General features: G+C 35.9%; 2 protein-coding genes across 4 annotated transcripts in view; one reads left to right on the forward strand and one right to left on the reverse strand.

The window, feature by feature from the left end:
* Positions 1 to 6,861, forward strand: part of NCBP1 (nuclear cap binding protein subunit 1) — a 57,608-nt gene extending 50,747 nt beyond the window's left edge. The window contains exons 21-23 of the mRNA XM_069095354.1: positions 3,195 to 3,314; positions 3,569 to 3,682; positions 6,282 to 6,861. Of these exons, the coding sequence (XP_068951455.1) occupies positions 3,195 to 3,314; positions 3,569 to 3,682; positions 6,282 to 6,419 (372 nt within the window). The 3' untranslated portion in view covers positions 6,420 to 6,861. The remainder of the gene's footprint in view (positions 1 to 3,194; positions 3,315 to 3,568; positions 3,683 to 6,281) is intronic.
* The window catches only part of XPA (XPA, DNA damage recognition and repair factor), a 49,193-nt gene that overhangs the window by 19,879 nt on the left and 14,248 nt on the right, over positions 1 to 15,066 (reverse strand). The window contains exons 5-7 of one of the 3 annotated variants that reach the window (XM_069095364.1): positions 12,027 to 12,144; positions 7,670 to 7,819; positions 995 to 1,139 (exon numbers count right to left, since the gene is read on the reverse strand). In XM_069095364.1, the coding sequence (XP_068951465.1) occupies positions 7,671 to 7,819; positions 12,027 to 12,144 (267 nt within the window). In that variant the 3' untranslated portion in view covers positions 995 to 1,139; position 7,670. Of the gene's footprint in view, positions 1 to 994; positions 1,140 to 6,655; positions 7,820 to 12,026; positions 12,145 to 15,066 lie in introns of those variants that run through there. The other 2 variants (XM_069095363.1, XM_069095362.1) reach the window with 2 other exon arrangements.

Genomic DNA, 15,066 nt, shown 5'->3' on the forward strand with positions numbered 1-15,066 from the left:
AATCAAAGAAATAAGGGTTAACATAGTTTCTTGTGACTTAGTATCTCTGCATTTAGACCTGGAAGGCACCTTACCAGCCAAATTCACACAAGTAGTAAATGGCCGCAACAGGACTCAGATCAGGTCTTCTGGTTCCAAATCTAGTGCTCTTTCAGCTATAAAAACACTGCCAGTTACAAATGATTTTTGTCTCACAGGCAGTATCTGAATTTTTTTCTTTTCATTTTATCTACTTTCTACAAGTTAGTGAAAAGCAATTATCTTTTCTTTCCCCATAATTACAAGGCCTGGCATTTGTACAATGTTTCAGGGATAGCATGGGCTCTCTGTTTTCATTTATTCCTCACATTATCTCATTGCTCTTGAGAATTACTTTACAGATAAGGAAACTGAGAGTCCAGAGAGAAGTGACTTGACCAGGATCACAGGACACAGTACAACCAGACCTAGAAGTGCTTTCTCCCACACCATGTCCCTTACTTTTGTTGTTTCACAAGAGGCTTGAGGACAGTTTTAGTTTAGCCATTGTTCTTTTCTTTGTTAGTAACTTTTTTTCCCATATGATTAGAAAGGAAGTACTGCATTTCTTGACTTTCCCAAGTCTATTTAAGAACTGTGCAGTGTTTTTCTTTTCCTCCACATTTACTTGCTCAGGTGTATTCTTAGATCACTTTTCTTTAGTAAAGTCAAGAATCTTATTTTAGAGAGCCCAGCATTCTAAGCAGGTTGTAGCAAAGATTGGAGTCCCTTAAATTAAGCTTTATTCTTTCCCCATAATTGGGTAAAGGAATATTCCCATGAGAACCATCTGGCAAAATGGGCTGTGCAGTGATTGAGCTTCAACTATCAGATCTGTACCTTAAACTGCTTAAATTTATTCTAGCAGCATAGTTCATTTTTCATTATCAGGTTGGCTATTTTAGATACAGGGAATAGAAAGTTTTTTAGTTTTTAAAAATTTTTATTTTTTACACAATTGCTACTTAGTAATACCTCTCCCTAGACTTCCTTCCCCCCAAAAAAACATAACCTCTCTTTTGAAAAAAAAAATAGTTAAAAGGATACAATAACCACATCTGGCAGCATATGAAGCAGTCCATCATCTCTCTATTGAGGGGAGGAATGTTTTCTTCAGTGCTCTGGAACGAAAATTGAATTCTGATGTCTTCATTTTCATTTACGATATTGTGATCAGTTTACAGATTGTTCTCATTCTTTTTTTGCTCTTCATCAAATATATTTGCCCAAGTTTCTCACAATTTTTTTTTAATTATGCAGTAATATTCTAGTACTTTAATCTTATCTCAAAAAGGACTTTTTTTTTCCAGTTTGTTTTGTTGTTTTGCTACTACAAAAGATTTTTGCTCTTAAAACGTTTTGGATTTGGGATCTATCCTTTTGTCTTTGTCCTCTTTGCAATATATGCTCAGTTGAGAGACTCAAAGAAGGAATTGAGCAGTTAACTTTTCTTGAGTAAAATTCCAAATTGTTTTTCTAGGTTAGACTAATTTGTAGTTATGGCAATAATGTATTTGTGTGCCTAGCTTCCTATACTGAAAATTTACTAGGTATAAAGTAAAATCTCAGTTTTAATTTTCATTCTCCTATTAGTTATTTGGAGGTTTTTTCATGTGGTTGCTTGTAATATGCATCTCTTCTTTTTGGAAACTTTGTTTATATTCTTAATGCATACTGTCTCATCTTCTGCTGTATCTTCTATCCCTTACTTAGTTATGAAGTCCCTTCTTCCTGTCTCTTTGTCATAGTTGTGAAAAATATCTTATGTTCTCAATTTTTTATGATGTGACGTTTTATTTTTAAGTGTATATTAGATACAGACTTTTCCTCTTACAACCAAGTTATTGTACTAACGAAGATAGTTTATAAAAGCTTTCCCATTAAAAACAAAGGTGCTCACTTTCACTGCTTTTATTTTATTTATTATTGGAAATTCTAACAACTGCATTAAGACAGGAAAAATGTGTTAGAGTGATTAACTTTGGAAAAGAAAAGGTTAAAATATTACTTGCATTTCAACAGAGGTCTAAAGACAACAAAGTTTATAATGACTAAAATAAAGGAAAACCTATTAGTGCTGGGGGCTATATGCTCATCCGTTGCTGGGTGAATGGAAACCTTAAAAACTTTTTATGGAGCCATCTAGTACCTAGTTAAAATAATCCTACCCAGTCTCCACTGTGGAGAACAGGCCCTGAAAACCCGTATCTGTTTAGAGATTTTTCTAGAACTATTTGTAGTTGTAACAAGCTGAAAGATTGCTTCTAATAATAGAAGAATGGTTAAATTGAGGTGCATTGATATAACTGAATTTTATAATACAATTAATGTGGATAAATATGAGGGATAGAAATAACTCTAGAAAGGACTTTATATGAAGTAGTGCAAAGCAGACAGCAGAACCAGAGGAGAAGAGGGCTCACTAACCATGGCTGTATTGGACCATATGTGAATAAGAAGGAATAAATAATGAATCCATAAATCAGAGGGACTGGTTTTATTTATTCTACTGAAATTAATTACAATGTAAATCATTACTAAGAAGTTTAACTAGTTGTACTAATGTTCAAAACGTTAGAGAAATTCATTTTTTAAAAAGTGATCACAATCATTTATTCTCCCTGGTTTTTGTTTCCTAAGCTCAGACAAGCCTCCAAACCATATCCACTATATATTGTCCAATAAAGACACCAACAGGGTTCCCTGATCTTAGTGAACCTGCATCTGTGGAGAGCTAGAGGATCTTCCACATTATCTTTTAGTATCTCCCATGTATCTGGAGTCATGCCAGGTATTTCTTGGGATTTTAACTAGTAGCCATTCAAGAACAATACCCTGAAGGTAAGTTAGTAACTGTCTGACACCCATGTAAATACTTACATCTCACTTCACTGGGCATTTTAGAAACCAAAGCTAAAGCCAGTCAGTGTCAGCCATGTAGTGGCATGTGGATCTGTGTGTGTGTTTTTAGGAGTACAACTTAAAAACTGTTAGCCATTCTCACAATCACAAACTCAGTCATCAGTGTTATGATTTTTAGAATTTAAAATCACATGTTTTCTTTGTAATTCATCCAGTGACCTTTGTCCCAAAGCAGTAAATTCTGACCTGTCGATTGATTTTAATATGTTCTACTTCTAACTTGTTTCTTTTGTTTGCTGTCTTGTGATTCATAGCGTGATGACAGAAGCAGTGACAGGGATGATGGGGCATTAGAGGAGCAAATAGAACGTCTGCAGGAGAAAGTTGAGTCGGCTCAGAGTGAGCAAAAGAATCTTTTCCTTGTTATATTTCAGGTAACTTGATTTTTCCATTTTTAGAAACATAAGAAAACTACAGTTTTAGATTTATAATTTTAGCCATCTTTTATTTAAAATACATGTAATATGAAAACAACAAATGCTCATTAAAATTGCTACCTTGCTTATTTGCTGGAGACCAAGTCATTTGGTCTCTTTTAAAGATAAATATTTCTCAAATGCTGGAATTGTCCATCTAGTTGATTGGACATAGACTGCTAATATTGTTCATTTTGTTTCTACTTTTTCAGCGCTTTATCATGATACTGACAGAACACTTGGTACGATGTGAGACTGATGGGACCAATATATTAACACCTTGGTACAAGAACTGTATAGAGAGGTTACAGCAGATCTTCTTGCAGGTTGGTGGGTTTGTTGTTACGCTGAACTGTTGTTGTCATTCAGTTATTTCAGTCAGTCTCTGTGACCCCATGTGGGGCTTTCTTGGCAAAGATACTGCAGTGGTTTGCCATTTTCTTCTCAAGCTCATTTTATAGGTGAGGATACTGAGGCAGAGGGTTATAGGTGACTTGCCCAGGATCATATAGCTAATAAGTGTCTTAAGCTGGATTTGAACTCTTCTGGATTCCAGGCCTAGTGCTCTATCCACCGTGCCACCTAGTTGCTCTTTCTAAACACATTTGTGATCTCCTTTAAAAACTTCTCTCTTCTTTTCTATTAGCTAAAAAGTTGTATGTGCCTTTGGAACCTTCAAGTTATCTATATTTTCTCCCTCCCATTTCCCCTTCTTTCTGTCCCTATATCATTCCACCAGAAGAATGTAATATTAACTTGTATAGGTGTCACTACTGTCCTAAACTCTGGTAAATGAATGATCTCTGAAGAAACTGAGCCCCAGGGATATTAAGTGATTGTCCTTCCCTCCCTATTTTTTTTAATTACCTTGGATATTTATTATTTTGTATATACTTACATGTTAGTGTTATTTCCCATTCCCAGTAAGAATATAAACTCCTTAAGAGCAGTGATTTGTTTAATTTTTTTCTTTGTATCCTCATTATAATAGGTGCACGATAAAAAAGTAGTAATAAATAAGGTTCCATTTAAAGAATACATTTTTAAGATGGGTGGCTATAGTTATATAATTCATGGAAACCTCCTGGATTTACATTAAAGATGTCAAGGAAAGTAGAATTGTACCGTATTCTACCGAAAAGACCAAATTGATGTTTTATCAGTAGAGAGAAATTTAAGGAACTTACCTGTCTTGGATAGAGGGCAAGTCTCAGAACCAGGAGGGCCAAGTCCTGTCTCCAAGACACTCCTTTTTGTGGCCTTGGACAAACTCCAAAATTACAGATTGTAAAGAAGGTATAAAGTTCTTACCTATACATTACCCTACACTAATGAAGACACAGGTCCAGTCTCTACCCCTCTTCTGTTTACATATTTCCCAGTCAAATGTCAGTTCATAGGTTCAGAGCTAGAGGGAGCTTTAGGGGCATCATTAATGTTAGAAAACAAGGCCCAGAGCCCAGGCTGTGACACTTTTCTAAGGTCACAAGTTGAAAACTTTTATGGTTTCTAAGATTCCAAGCAAACATTTTAAAAAGATCCCTATGATGATGACAGAGTGGAAGGAATCAGTCAACAAACACTTAAGTAAAAGTCTACTGCATACCAAATAGGGTGGGTCCCTGCTCTCAAGGAAATCACAATTTAATGGTGAAGAGAACATGCAAAATTTTATGTACAAATAAGATACACAGGACAAACTGGAAATAATCCATAGCATTTAAGGAGATTGGGAAGGTCCGGTCTTAGCTTGGACTTGAGATCTCCCTTTCTCTAATACTTAATGTCCTGTACTCTACCACCTAATTAATAGAATGAAAAGATGAGACTAGTTATTTTTAAAAACAGATCTGAATTTCAAGAAAAAAAGAGAGTGTTAGTTTTAACTATAATAAGCTAAAGAACGCCTCCACAAAAACATCAAATTATGGGAAAGAATGTTTCCTTTCAAAGAAAGGGTTTACTAACACAAAACTCAAACATCATTCTAACCCAAAAGGGTAAGTCCATAAATGAAGGAAAAATACTTATTTAGATGTTGTTTCTGATCTCATACATCTTTCAGATTTAATTAGCGTCCTCCAGAGTTCTTTAGAAAGCTAGAAGTATACACACAACATCTGATATAGTTTGGACAGCTTCACTAAACAGTTGCCTATTTGCTCGATGCCTTATTAACTTTAGGGACCTGTGAAAGTATATACAAGTGACACCAAGATATGGGACTATTCCTGGCATAATCTTGCATCCTTTAAGGCCAGGTTCAAGTCATAACCTGTTCTGTGAAGACTTTTTCACTCAATAATGTGTCCTCTCCCTGTGAAATCCCATAGCATTTACTCTGTCTTCACTCCTTTGGTTGTATTTTCTTATATGATTAATTTTTTAGTTTTTTTTTTCCATATATGTAGCTTTTCCTAATGTAAACTCTGAGTTCAGGGAATTGCCCCTTATATGTCTCTTGTATCTCCCATAGCAGCAGTGTTATTAGGCACATGACAGATTTATAATAGATATTTGTTGGACTAACATAGGGGAAATAAAACTTAATCATAACACCTCCCCTTTTCTCATGAGCAACTTTTAAGAAATGATTACTTTAGTCAACTCTTAAAAAGTCAATTTTAGACAAGCTGATTTTATTGTCAAAACAAAGTGTTTTCATAGTTAAGATTTAGCCATTTTTCTTCTATTCTTTCCCTTAGCCCTTTTCTTTCTTTCATATTTTCCTTCTTTCCCTTAGGTATATTAGAAAGCCTTTAGGCACTACTTCCACTCAACAGTAGTAAGGACACATCTTCCTCTACCCAGGTTTTGTACTGTATGTGGCCTCCAACCAGTAGGCTAAGAAATTTGGTTCTACTAAAGTTGTTTTTGTGGTAGTTTCCATCCTTCACTTAATTTCTCCTCTTTTTACTTTTATAGCATCATCAGATAATCCAACAGTACATGGTGACCTTGGAAAATCTTCTCTTTACTGCTGAATTGGATCATCATATTTTAGCTGTATTTCAACAGTTCTGTGCTCTGCAGGCCTGCGGATTTTTTCCTCCTTCAAGTTGAGACTTTAACAAAACATATATTTTTTAATATGTCATTCATTTTGGATCATTTTAATGAATGTTGGCTTCCTGGTAGCATTTTGTTTACTTCCCTTCTTTCATTTATTAGGGGGGGAAGTAAAGGGGGGAAAAAAGTAAAAATCGGTAAGCACCTTTGCTAAAACCTAAAACCCAAATGATTTCCTAAATACAATAATAATGTGAAGCTGACCATAGGACGTCATGGAAATATGACAGAAATGCAACTTTTTTGTGATCAATTTGATATACTTTCTCTAGTAAGGCACAAGAAAAGTACTTTCACTTGAGGCATGTCAAACACTAGAAAAAGAGCTCATGAAGTAGAAAAGCTGGATTTCTTTTATTTACCAAGCAGCATAGATTTTGATGGTTCCTGAATAATTTGACAAAATATGGTTGAATAAAATTGAAATGTTTTTTAACATTAGTCTGCTGTGTATAATTGACCCTAAAATCTCTACTTTTGAAAAATCTTGTGTAACTCCCAAGTAGTTTTCTCATCCAGAAACTTTCTGTTGTAACTGAGTCTTGTCAGTTATCATTCATAAAATGCATAGCACTGTACAACAGTACTTAAATGCATGTGGTAAAATTAGGTTGTCAATTTAAGGAAGCTTATCACATACATAGAGTGATTTGCTTGTACTTTATTCATTATGGTTTAAATAAGATACAATATGACAAAGTAATGACTGACTATATAAACATGATCCAAATTATTGTTTTGTTAAGTTTGTTTTTCTGCTAGATATAATTTAAAATGTCACAGAAGACCACTTTCACAGCACATTCCTTGGCAGTTACACTGCACAGAATTCAGAGCTAGGTATACTACTGGAATAAACCAGTATGGTAAAACACTTGGATGTGTTTTAATTGGACAAGTTTTATGACAACTCCAAAAATAAAAGCAATACCAAACAAATTGGTTTGAGAATTAAAGAGAATAATGTAGGTTTTTTTTTTTATAAGACCCAAGCTAAAAGGACAGCAAGAACTACTAACCTTAAGATTTTATGTATTCACCCCAGTGCATGATGAAAATAAGTTAACTTGCCTTTAATCATAATTGTCTAATAAATAACTGCCCATATGTAAAACCAGTGCTTGCTAACAAAGAAAACTGAAACCACTTTATGTTAACAATTTTGCATAATTACATGACTTGTCATTACAATTTTCTTTATTTAAATACAAAATATTTCAAAATGATTAAGTCTAAAAACTTACATTACATTTTTTCATATGTCAGTTGGTGGCCACAAACTGTACAAGTCTTCTGGTACATGTCGTCTTCAATGCTTTCTTCTGGTCCATACTCATGCTCGTGAATAGCTGTTTCTTTTTTCCATACACTGCTTCTTATAGCTCTTCGTAATTCTAAATACCAAGACATGGTAAGAACGACTGCAAATGCCAATTTCTACTTAGGTTAAAGTAACAAACACAAATTTGAAGCAGCTGTTAATGAAAATTTACTACCGTACTTTAATGAGAAATAGGGTCTAAAATGTAAAACTGAGGTGGGGACAAGATAAGATAGTAATGGTAGACCATTGGGTGTCCATTGTGGGATTCACAATTATAAAATGTCAACAGTGGCAGGAACCTTAGAAATCATCTAATCTCAAATAATTTTATAAATGCTTTGTTAATGAGTACTTACTACATCTAGGAAGAAAGTATGGTCTACTAAATACAGGAGCAGCTGTGGAGCCAGAACAACCTAAGTTCCAGTTTGGCCCCAGACAAGAGCTATGTGACTATAGACTTAAACATGCAAAAAAATCATTTTCATTTCTATCACTGCATATGATGCTCACTGAGCAATCACTTGAGGTTAGAACAAGGTAGGTATACCCATTTTACACATAAGAAAAGTGAAGATGACAATGGGTTAAATGAATCAACAATAAAGGGGAGATTTAAGTTGGGTATCTAGTGGTTTTTCCACTATATCAGTTCAATCTTTACTGTGTCTGGGACCCTTTTGGCAATCTGGTGAAGCCTGTGGACCCAATCTCAGAGTAATGTTATTTTTAGGGATAAGGCCTGTACCTATAATTTCACTGGTATAGGTCAAGGCAGGGAAACTTCCTCTACTAATTCTGGCTGGCATCTTCTCTGCAACTTACAGTCTTAAAGAATTGCCCAGTCACAGTTTGTGTCTGAGGTGAGACTCGAAGCCAGGTTTTCCCATCTTTTGAGGCTGGTTCTCTATCCATAAGGCAATTCCACCCAGGGATGTTCCCACAGAATTCTATTTTAAAACACTGTTCTATTTTAAATCTACTCTCTGTGAAAAAGGCATACCTTCAATGGAACTAAGATCTTATCAATGTAGGTACTTTACCCACTGATGCAGATCCCAACTCCTTCACACTTGATTTTAAGTGATTTTTGTCCTTGTCTTCCCATAAACACTTGAGGAGGATAAACTTTATTTGCCTTACTAACTGGATGTGCAAGAATATTAAGCAATGTGGGAGATCACAGATAACTAGCTACATGTTAGTATCACAGGATGAAAAGTAATGAACTAACTTTTCAGTAACTGTGAAGTGGAACCCTACAAAAGGGCAGGGCAAGAAGAGTTTTCCAAAGCCTTTTGCATCTTGCACCTTGAAGCTGCTTACAAAATGACTGACAATAAAATCTCAAAATCAGTAATATAATTAATGCTTTATTTTAAATATTATATTCATTTTAAAAATACACAAAAAAAATTTAAATTCATTTTAAAAATTCAAAATTTCATGATGTTTCCAATCAGGAATTTAAATTTCTTCCTCATTTTTTCTCCCCAAGCTTTACAACTATTGATAAAAATCATGCCTTAGCTATGAAGGAACTCTATAACTCAAAGAGTTTGGTTTCACCAAGAGAAACCAAAGCATACTTATGCAAACCTTGAGATTTCAATGTGGTAAAAAAAAAAAAGACAAAATTTAGAGAAAACAGCAAAGACTTGACAAACAATCCCCTTGAATTTAAAGTATCACTGAAGGGGACTAAATCCAATAAAGGTTCAGACTAAGTCTGAATACTCAAGATCGCAGGAAAGTAATGGTGGGCTAAACAATTATTTGATGTTTTCAGGCTTGTCTGACAGTTTTGTGACCCATTTGGGGTCTTATTGGCAAAGATACTGGAGTAGTCTGCCGTTTCCTGAGGCAAATGGTGAAGTGACTTGCCCTGGGGCACACAGCTTGTAAGCATCTGAGGCTGAATCTGAACTTGGGTCTTCCTGACTCTAGGCCTGGCACTCTATTCTACCGTGCCACCTCAATGTGGTGGTAAAAGGTAGAAAAAGTAAAGGTACTGCTCCTAGAAAGTATATTCAACTTAAACCAGAAACTTCAATTTGAATGCAGGCTCTGCCATTTGTTAGCTACATTTTTCTCGGACCAACCACATAACCACTCACCATAATTTTCTCGCCTGAACAGCTACTATGTTAGTGTGTTGTTACCTCAGTATTTATATTTCTTAAAATCTGACTATAAAAACTGTAACTTAGAGTATCTTTTAATGTTTATTAAACATTCTTTAAACAACTAAGCAAGATACTGTTTATGCTAATTTTAAAAGTATTCATTTTTGGATATTTACTTTTTATTGAAAAAGCACAAAGGAAAGGAAAAAGAGGACCACTAAGGGAATCCGCCTCTAAGAAAGTATATTGGGCTACAGCATCCCACATGATGACAGCAGCTTATTAAAATTATGGCAGTTAGTATTTTAGAGAAAAACAGGCTATGCCCCCCTGTCAACAATATGCATTGCACCACCTTTGTTCATTCAACTCTAAAATTAATGGATATGTAGCATAGCAACTTGATTTCTCTGTGCCTTCTCTTGGGGTCTGCAGCAGGGCCCAACCTAGAGAGGTACTCGAAGTAGGAAGCAGAGCAGGGGAAAGAAGACAAATCTACCAGTGTATTTAGAAAAACACTAAGGTGTACAAACACCTCTCATCAAGGAGTACAACAGTTTTTCCAACCTCCCTTCTAAATATTCTCCTAAGACTTCCTTTTTTTTTTTTATTTCTTTTACCCTTTATGTCTTGTGGGGTAGGGAAAAGTGAACTGGGAAAAGCAAAGAAAGAACAATTTAATTCAAATTAGAGTTTTCCAAACTCTCACAACTAAAGTATTCTAGAAAATATTTTACTATCTAGGGTTTGGGTTTTAAGATTTACAAAGTGCTTTCCTCATAACATGTGAGACAGCTATCTTATTTTACCAATGAAGTTAACTGAGGCTCTGAGGAATTACATGCCTTTCCTAAGATCACACAGCCAAGTATCTAAAATAAGATTCAAAGCTGGGTCTCCTAAGTCCAAGTCCAGAGCCATATACAGAGAGCCATGCTCCCTTCTCTTAACTAGAATATCACTAAAATGTAACAACTATTTTTTTAAAAATCATGAAATGATTCTGAATGTCTCTATAGATTAAAGGGGATGTCTAGAGAGGAACCAAAAAACCACAATACAGAACCAGATGATTTGGGTTCAGTCCCATACCTGCCACTCCCTTCTCTCCCCCCTCCCCCCTATGTGTCCATCTCTTTGGCCTAGATGCTCTTCATGATTCCTTCCTGTTCTAGATTTATGAGCATGACCCATCCAGGTTGACTCCTGCACAATGTCTAAATTCTAAAAATAAGCAAAATTATTAATTAAATGCTCCGTAAATAAGCTTCTATACCTCAGTTTCTTCATTGGTAAGATGAGGGGCTTAAACTAAATGGCTGCTAAGGCTCCATGTTGGCTCTGAAATCCTATGCCCATTTCAGCTATTTTAGAGACATAGTAGTATCTGCTTTCCTAGCATACTGTTGGTCCCAGTTAGGAACACAATCTGTAACTATATATACCACTGTTCCAATGAAAAATCATGATCTGCTGGTTTTCAAAAACAGAATGTCAAGATACCAGGAGACACCCACTTTTCCAGAGCTGAGGCCCAGCAAGCAAGCTGTGCCCTGAGGACCTTGGCATAACAATAATCCTTTGTGCTCACCCTCTGGCAAAATCACATAATTACTGTATTGTTTTGACCAGCACCACGTGTTCTCTGAGTTGGGACAAACACAAGTCCCCATATTCTGGTCATGGAGCCCTACTATGAATCAAACTTGTCTCATTGCTGTTGTTACCCCTCATTGTCAGGGCTGCAGCTCACTGTGTAACCACTGGTGTAAGTATTGAGATCTCCCCACACTGCCTCAGGTTCCCCGACTAGAGGCAAGACGCTGATATGTGTCTAGATCCCCTCCTTGCTTGCAAGCCATTTCCCTCACTTTGAAATTAAACTTCTATTTGATTCTTGACTCTCCTGTCTCTAGCCTGCTCTGTTTGGTTCCAGCCACCCAAAGGTTAGAACCTGGTTCAGTCCAGCTGACAAGCAAAAAGCAGCACTACCAACCCACTACCCCACAGTAAATGCCTTTAAACCATTTCTCTGTTATTGACAAAGTCATATTCCCAATACCTATATTTCCCCTCTTTTAAACAGCAGTTAGAAGCTTGGCAAAGCCTTGAAAAGCCTGAGCCTTTTGTGGGCTGAACCCCAGCACTCACCTTTCACTTTTTTATCAAATTTTTTCTGTCTCATTTTCTCCCGGTTTTCCTGCCGAACTTCCTTTGCTTCTTCTAGGGCTTCTTCACTGCCCCAGACTTCAAGAGCCCTCTTTGTAACCTGCAGGACACAGAACCAAGGCACTTCCTGCTTAACTATTACCAAGTAAAGTGAATGTTATATGTAACAGATGGGTGTGATCCTCTAGGTCTCTTGCATAAGAAAATTGGGGCTTTTACTGAAATTGAACTAAATGAAAATTATTCAAAGTCTTTCAATAACATAAGCAATGTTTACTCTAAGAATGGCTTTAAAATAATATGGTGCAAAGGAAAAGTACCCTACATATGAAACATGGATTCCAATTCTGAGTACTACAGCTGTGTGACTACTGGCAAATCACTTAAACTTTTCTAGGCTGAATTTCCTCATCTGTAAAATGAGGGAATTAATGTTGGTTCCGGAAGACAGATGATGAAATACACTTCCCTCTTCTGGGGAGATGCTGAGGGCAGGAAACTACAGAAGCAGAATGGTGCATACATCTCCAGAATGTATGCTAATGCCAGTCTTATCTAACTATTTTCTTTGTTTAAAGGAAGGAGGCAAAAGGCAGTACTTTGGCCAATGACCAGAGTTAGAAACATAAGTTATCCTTTCTCCACTGTGGGGATTAGGGGCACAGGCCCCCTGCAATGTGGAAAGTCCACGTGAAATTTTTTGGCCCTCCCTACCAGAGAAGAAGTCTGAGTTATTATAGTATTAAAAAATAAAATATGTTGACATACAATATTATACGTGTATTTTATGCATTTCTGATTTTCTAAACTTTTTGTGTTGTCTGCTGTCCTCATGTCTTGCAGCTTCCACAAAACTCCCCAAAATTTCCATATAATTTCTTATATTGACCAAAGATACATCGAGCCTGAAACTGTGATGGAGAATGTCACAATATAGAAGGAATAACGGTAGAAAAACTGTAATGAAACTATCAGGAAATTAATAAAATAGGGAGAATTGGGCTAGATGATCTGTAATGTTCCTTCCAGCTCTAAATATATACTATGAGGGGCGGCTAGGTGGCACAGTGAGTAGAGCACTGGCCCTGGAGCCCGGAGGACCTGAGTTCATATCCAGCCTCAGACACTTAACACACACACACAAATACTAGCCATGTGACCTTGGGCAAGTTACTTAACCCCAACTGCCCTCCAAAAAAAAAAAAGGCAAAATAAATATATGCTATGAAAAAAGGGATGAGAGGAAATGGGGAAGGAAATCATACCACACCAACCATACTGCACTCTGTGCTTATCCTTGCCATTATGAAAAAAGCTTTGGGGCCCTTTAAAGAATTTTTGGATTCTTGGTACAGAACAAATTAAGAAAAAGTTGATCCATGGCAGGGCACACTTGCTGAACATACTTTCTGTGAGCAACACAATTTTTTCTTACTGCTAGGTGACTTGACTTTGTACATAAGCCTAAAAAGATTTTTTTCTGGATTAAATCTTTAAAAATGCAAATGGATTTATGGTTATCAGTCATCTATAGTTTATGACTTAATAAAATTACTTCCTTAACTGAGAATAGCTGTAGTTAGGAAATACAAACTTTAGGGCTGGGTTTGATGTTTAGACACCGAAAGCAAATAAGAAATTTTAGAACATGGAGCATTTGGGTAGAATGAGCAAGGGTATATTAATGCACCAAAATTAATAGGATAGGTCTGAAAGCATGTGAAAGACACACCAGGAAGTTGGAGAGAGCTGTAAGAAAGGGAGGTGGGAAGTTACCAAAAATAAATCATCTATTTCAAAATTTTACTTAGGACCAGCTTGTCACCAGAAAAGGATTGGGGCTATCTTCCTTCTCCCTCTTGCATCAATATGGCACCTTCTTCCTAGGACCTAAAACTCAACAGTAATATTAGCACTGGTTTTCAACTGATGTGTTGTATTGTGGCAGGCAACAGAAATTTGTCAGATGAAAATATTTCAAAATATTCCAGAATACAGGTAGGACAAAAGGTTCCTAACTTCCCAGTAAGGAGGCCGAGACTGCCCATAGGTAGCCCAAGAAAGTTTCCTTTGACTCTTCTGTGCTCAGTGGAGGAATAAAGCTACCAAAGGCCTTCCATTTTCTGAGGATCCTAGTGATTCTGCATCCCAAACTTTTCAGTGCGAAGAAAAGAATTAACACTCCCCACAAAGATACCATGAAAGACTATCAAATGTCTCAGTGAAATTAAAATATTTTTAATTTATTCAGTTGATGTTTAAAAACAAATACCCAATCATCACCACATCATGTCGATTCCAAATAGAAATTTCCTTCTAAGGAGATAATAGTAACACTATATGATAAATAATAAACTTAAAATCTACATACAAAGTCAATTATCTGTCCATGATATAAAAACAATAAGATCAATATTTACAATGTCCCTGAAAAATAAAAAACGACTTCCCAATTAAAAGAGGACATTGACCATACAAAATCTTAAATTGTATTATAGAACAGCAATCATCAAAACTACTTGGTACTGGCTAAGTAATAGAGCAGTGGATCAGCGGAATAGGTTAGGCACACAAGACAAAGTAGTCAATGACTATAGTAATCTACTGTTTCATAAACCCAAATATTCTAGATTCTAGGATAAGAACTCACTATTTGACCAAAAACTGCTGGCAAAATCGGAAAATATTATGACAGAAACCAAGCACAGACCAACATCTTACACCATATACCAAAATAAAGTCAAAATGTGTACACGATTTAAATGTAAAGGTTGATACTATAAGCAAAATAGGAGAGCAAGGGATAGTTTACCTATCATATTTATGGAGAAAGGAAGAATTTATGACCAACCAAGAAATAGAGAACTGAGTCAAATTTATAAGAATTCAAGTCATTTCCCCAATTGATAAATGGTCAAAGGATAGGAATAGGCAATTTTCAGGTGAAGTAATCAAAGCTATATCTATAGTCATATGAAAAAATGCTCTAAATCACTGTTGATTAGAGAAATGCAAATCAAAA

This window comes from Petaurus breviceps, unplaced genomic scaffold, assembly GCF_028583685.1.
Source record: "Petaurus breviceps papuanus isolate PSGF00001 unplaced genomic scaffold, PetGlider_PUasm1.0 226, whole genome shotgun sequence".
Lineage (NCBI taxonomy): Eukaryota > Metazoa > Chordata > Mammalia > Diprotodontia > Petauridae > Petaurus > Petaurus breviceps.